Here is a 6274-nt window from a genome sequence, read left to right as displayed (position 1 = left end):
TTATCCGGTTACAAAATCCTTGACTGCCGAAGGCACCAATTTTCTTCAAAAATAATTTGAGATCAGTCTCTCCGTGTCCATTTCTATTGGTGTCAAACCAGACTTTGAAAAGCAATGATTCATGACCTGTTACCCTATTTAACTGTGGATGTGTGTTAAAGCATATTTAGCCCTGACGACGGATCCTTGCTTCACGCAGCGTGAACTTTCCAGGCACAGCTGTGGAGTTTGGTGTCAGTAATTTGTTTATGTGCGTGTGTGTGGTGTGTGTCACTCAGTTTCTTACATTGGTTTATTTTGTGTCAGGTCTGCTGAGTGTTTTGTCTCCACATAGACATTTCCCCGAGTGTCTGTCTGCTCATCTTGGTCTCAGATCAGCTGATCTCACAACTTTCACCTTTGACCCTGACCTTGTTTGTTGTCTGTAACGACCTCAGTGTGGGGGGGCAGACCAGTGGCACCATTCACCCTTTCGCTGTCAACAGTGACAGTAAGACTCAAATCAAGGGCAGATCTAACTGGCTGGTCAATGCTGTGAAGCCAGTTCTTTGAAGAGTTGGTCTTGTGTTTTGGAGATTGTTTTCTGTTAGTTTTCCTCTACTGCACATTTTTATTGAAATCGCAATATGGCCTACTGCAATTTTCAAATCACCGGAGGCTCAGTGTTTGTTATTAAATTACTGTCGTGCTGCAAAGATGCCCTGTTGACACATCATATTCAACGAACTTAAGAAACCATCTTTGTTTGATACAGATCCTTGCAAAAGACACACCATGATCATTGTAATACATTTTTTAATAAAAATGAGAATCATGATTATCATTCTCTGTAATATCTGAATATATTGTTCCGCCCCATTTAAGGTTGCTGAAATGTGACCTTTTTTATGGCCAAATGCATGTAGATATTCTGCGTTTCCAGTCCCAATTTTTATTTAAATTGTAAGTTATATTCTGTGAAGCCACACGGCAGCAATGGCGAACATTGCCTTTGTGTTTTTGCATCATGACAGATGTTTCAGGGTGAATCCAATTCTGGGTTTGCGTTTAAGAGCCCATTTTAGCCCTGTCTCTTACACGCCACATGTGTGCTTGTTATTCAGAATATGATGACTGTGTACAGTGAATTTTGGAAGAGCCTATTAAGCGGACAAATCCGAGCAGTATGGTCTTTTAATGTAGCTAGTTGTAGTTAACATATGAGCGGTGGACATCACGTCTCATCTGTGTCGGGCCTGGAAAAATGCCAGCTGTGCAGAAAATGTTCTCTGCAAAACCTTGGACATTTAGTTGAGCTGAGGTCCTTCACCACTCTCTTTGACATTATGTTTCTGGTGTGCATTATAATAATAAAAAACAGGCCTGAATTACACACATATGCTCAGTACCTATATGTGCACTAAATGGAGCGATGTCGGAGTGAGGGGCCGCCCATGGAAAGGCGCCCCCAGCAGTTGGGGGTTCGGTGCCTTTCTCAAGAGCACCTTGGCAGTGCCCAGGAGGTGAACTGGCACCTCTCCAGCTCCCAGTCCACCACCATACTTTGGTCCCTATTTGGACTTGAACCAGCAACCCTCCGGTTCCCAACCCAACTCCCTACGGACTTAGATAAAAACATATATTATTATTACAACTGATAGAAATGCACCAAAGCTTAGTAAATGTTGTTTTTCTGTGTTTCTACAGGGGAGCCTTTTCAGTGGTGCGCAGATGTGTTAAGCTGTGTACAGGACAGGAGTATGCCGCCAAAATAATCAACACCAAAAAGTTATCTGCAAGAGGTAAGCACATTATGTTTAAGGACTCGCTATCACAGGTGTTGCTAATTCCTTTATAACACAACATATACTGGAGCTAAGACCAATGTGCTAGAGACCTTGAGGTGTGTAAAACTGGGTCTAAATCAAGTAGATGAAATTTTTTCTGTTATTTTAACCTACTTAAAGTACAATGTGTAACCATACAAGAATGACAGAATGACTAATTTGTTCATAGTTTCTCTGTCCCAGTGTTCACCTCCCCACCTACAGTGTAGACAGTTATATAAGTGATATCTAACAGCAATCACCCTCTCAGATGGTGCTGCGTAGGACAACATTTTTTATCACACTGGGGTGTGTGTATGAGAAAAGGAGGACAATGGAGCAGTTACAGAAGCTTGTGACAGAAAAGAAGAATCCCAGCTAGTGCTATACTGCATTGGCCCTACAGCCTTTACCTTTTACACAGCCTTGTTTCTGAGTTATACTAATGCTTCTGATTGATGGATTCATTGGTTTTAATCACGTGTCATGCATGAAAGGACCTCTCAAAGATTTCCCGTTGGATCGCCCACCTTGGATAAGGCATGGGTCGGTATTAGATTCTGACGGTATGATAACCTTCAGCAAAAATACCACAGTTTCAAGGTATTGCAAATACAGCCCTAAAATGTAGTACTTTGACATTTTTATCTTAAACAGCATATATAATATTTGGTACGTTATTTAAATGTGTACCATATTAAGTTTAAATAAATAATACAATCATATTTTTTAGTTTTTTTAAGTGGTACCCACTTTGCAGCCAACTCTTCCTCTTTCTCTAATGCATTTTGGTAATATATCACTGAATTTGACGAGTGAGACGTAATACCAGCTCAATTCATTTTAACACTACCGTAAAAGTAGTAAAGTTACACCTTACAGTGTGAAGTTGTCTACATAAGAGTGAAATGACATTATAAACAGTCATAAACGTTTATGACGTAACGCTTCTTTTAATAGGTGTCATTTGGTTTTGCCATGACAAGATATGGTTATGGTTAGGGTTGATGTATCACATGTCACTCTTATGTAGCTACCTTTAAGTAAAGTGTTATTGTGCTAAAATCTGTACTTGTCTGCTTAGTAAAGTGACGTTAGGAAGGAAAATAGCTGATGTTAGCCATGTCATCTGCCTCAGTAGCAGCCTTAAGTAATTATTTAACTATTGTTAGACATGCTACGTTAACTCTTGTAGTTGATTACAAACCTTCATTAAAAGACAACGTTACGTTACCTTGAATTTGTCTGGGCTTTTTCAGTAGCCGAAAAATTCCTACGTTACTCTCTGGCCAGCCACGACTCAAAACAACAACAAAAACAGCTCACACCGTAGGAACAGTATAACGGAAAATACTTGTGGTTTTGAAATGGTTACTTTTTTATACCGTGGTATACCTTAAAACCAGTAACCTGCCCATGCCTACCTTGCATCCATAGTCCCATTAGTGGTACCTCCCAATTGCCCTTGTTTCTGTGTAAGTGTATTCTTACAACCTGTACTGGCTGGTTGGAGATTTAGATTAAACCATTACGGTAATCAAGAAAATAATCAATGATGAAAAGTATTGTTAGTTAAGGAGTCACAGCCCTACATTAGGACAAGGCAAGATGGTGAAAGTCATAATTTTGCAAATTGTTCTTTTCATTTCATCAAGTTAAAGTTGATAGAATTAAATCTAAATGTCTCCAAAGCATCCTGTAGCAAAAATTAATCGTTGTTGCTTTTTATGGCACTGCCATTAAATGATCACATTGTGGAGAGAGGGATAATGTAAAAACACTAATTTATTTAAAAGTGATTACTTGTGGATTTAATGATAGGAAGTTAAGTTCCTACCACTGTTGTAATATTATGTTTTACTACATAATCATTTTTAATAATGTTTTTAAATAAAAACTATTTTTTACGTCTACACACCACCACTTGCCCAGTGTAAATCTCCTGCTGCCCTCCAGCCTGGTAACACGAGCCCTACTCCGAGGCCAGGTGGCTCCGCACTTGACACTTGACTGTTACCCTGCCTTCTCACACACACACACACACACACACACACACACACACACACACACACACACACACACACACACACACACAAACGGTGCCACTGCTTGTGTATGAAAATGTGGAGTGTGGTGGAACAGGCATATACAGACTATTTATGAAATACTGCTTTGTATGTACTGTATGTTGTGATGATGTGATGGGGAACAGGGATTGTTTTTCAAGGATCAACATGCTGGAGACAAACTGCTCAAGGAAAGTTGTTTTATAATGTTAGACTAGAGAATGCAGACACTTGAAACAGTGTAATTAATCAAAACAAATGAGCTGATGTTGTAATACACGTTTGGCATTGTATTCAACATATGATTTCCAGCTACAGCAGATGTAAAAGAGAAAAGAACATTGCTACCTTTACTCAAGTTATTTTGAAAAATACAATGAAAATACAAACAAGCTGAAACTCATTGTTTGACTGCCCTGCCCTCAACTTTACTCTTTTAGTTCACTCCCATCTCGATCATAGCATTATTTTCTTTATTGGCCTCAGCAGGCATCTGTTTTCACTGGAAAGAGCTCTAAAAACTGACAGCACACTAACTGCTTAACATTAAACCACATACAGAGTGTATTTAGTGTGTGTGTGTGTGTGTGTGTGTGTGTGTGTGTGTGTGTGTGTGTGTGTATGTATATGTATATGTATATATATCCAGGTGAGTCAATTGAGAATACATTCTTATTTGCAACAACAACCTGTCACATTTACACTGTTACACATTCAGACCTGGAAGCTGCCCGATACAACCCCAGTCTGATCTGCTGGCCACTGAGCAGCTCCATTGGAGCGGTTTGGATAAAGGGCCTTTATCAAGGGCACCTCAGTGGTGGTAATGGAGGGACAAGCACTGCTCTTTCAATATATAGCAACGTATGCTAACAAGTTTGCCGTATCAATGCCATCTAATCAGTTATTGCAGGTTTAAATCGTTTTCCCAAATGGATCCATTAGTAAAGCTTTTTTAGTTGAGTGAGTTGCATGTTCCATTTTTATTTTTGTCACATAATATTTTCAGGGTATGAATGTATGTGCATTCACAATTTGAGTGCTGTGTCCCATCCCAAAAAAACAATAAAAACAAAAAATAACCAAACTCCTGCAAACCACCTCGGTAAATAATAAAATATGGCTTTCTAGCCCACAAACAACACATACAGAAAGTCAAACTGGATGTAGACTATGGTTACAATAGAGTAAAATGCACCTTTTCTTTAAAATCCCCACTCTGAGATTCAGTCGAGTGCCTGGCTATGTCCTATTTGACTATATGTCTGCTTTTAATGACATTAAAACCATCCCAGGTTATCCTGCTGCTATAAGTAGAAGGCTAACAGTTAATCCCAGCAATTGCCTTGATGACAGACACAGACACACACAGAATAAATAATTAGTGTATACATTGGGCTATCATTGGTCCTGTACATTTCCCTCTAGCAGCTTTATCACGAAGTGCAGCTGTTTGCAGATTTCCACTATATTTCTGAGGCACAGCATAATCTCCCTGCTTCTAAATGTGATAGGAGCACTGATCTGACTTGACTGGGTGGTGTGCGAGGCTTGTGCTGCACTCCTTACTAATGGATGAGCCATGTTCCATGAAACAGCAGAGCAATGTGAGAGCCAGCAGTGCTGCTGCATACTTCTTCTACTCCAGGTCCTATTCATAGCTATCCATGACCTATCTGACATGGGCTGCTACAGCCAGTTTTTATTTATTGCAGTCATGATGGCTTGCTGCTCCACTTTAGAAGAGGGATTTGGTTTGGTACATTTTGGTGTTGTGCTGTTTCTCAGGCAGCAGGTAGGGTAAAGAGCTTAGAGCCCTGGTTGCAGCAACTTAAGAGGAGCATTTGCTTCGGACTGGCAGATGGAGATGGAAGCCAAGGGGAGGGAGGGGTCATGCGAGAGAAGGCACTTGGCACCCCAGGAACTTGGCAGCTGAGGGCCATGCGCCTCTACGCCTACATGCCTTTAGCACGGGACTCTCATCTGACTCTCTCTTTCTCTCTGAGACACACAGACACACACACACACACACACACACACACACACACACTTCAAACCGATATTCAGACATGAAGCGTTAGCAGTGGAGCTAAGGCTGTGATGCACTCAGTCAACTGCACAGTGAACTCTATCAATAATCTATTACAGCTACAAGAAAAGCGTAAGTATTTATTTATTGTTGCAGATAATATAATGGACTAACACACAGCCAGGCTCCTCTATGTGTAACATCTTCTAATTGCCCCAAAGTCTTTCAGCTGTGAAAAAGTTAATAGCAATCCAACACATGTTAATTGGAAATGTAGGACTGGTCAGTTGAGCGATGCATCCAGCCAATCACAGAGCTTGTTTGTTGGCGATGATCTCTGGACGTGGAGGTTGCTGTATGGCCTTGTAATTTAT

The 6274-nt window shown here is 40.4% G+C and overlaps 1 protein-coding gene across 49 annotated transcripts in view; it reads left to right on the top strand.

Annotated features, from left to right (window-relative positions):
* camk2b1 (calcium/calmodulin-dependent protein kinase (CaM kinase) II beta 1) overlaps positions 1 to 6274 on the top strand; it is a 72388-nt gene that overhangs the window by 5097 nt on the left and 61017 nt on the right. For all 49 annotated transcript variants that reach the window (XR_004656609.1, XM_034871485.1, XM_034871478.1 and 46 more), the window contains exon 2: positions 1687 to 1781. Coding sequence is in view for 48 of the 49 variants with exons in the window: in XM_034871485.1 (XP_034727376.1) it covers positions 1687 to 1781 (95 nt within the window). In the remaining variant the exon portion in view is untranslated. The remainder of the gene's footprint in view (positions 1 to 1686; positions 1782 to 6274) is intronic.

Source organism: Etheostoma cragini, chromosome 5 (assembly GCF_013103735.1).
Source record: "Etheostoma cragini isolate CJK2018 chromosome 5, CSU_Ecrag_1.0, whole genome shotgun sequence".
NCBI classification, from domain to species: domain Eukaryota; kingdom Metazoa; phylum Chordata; class Actinopteri; order Perciformes; family Percidae; genus Etheostoma; species Etheostoma cragini.
Note: the sequence above shows the minus strand (reverse complement) of the source record. Positions and strands in the feature narration are given on the sequence as shown.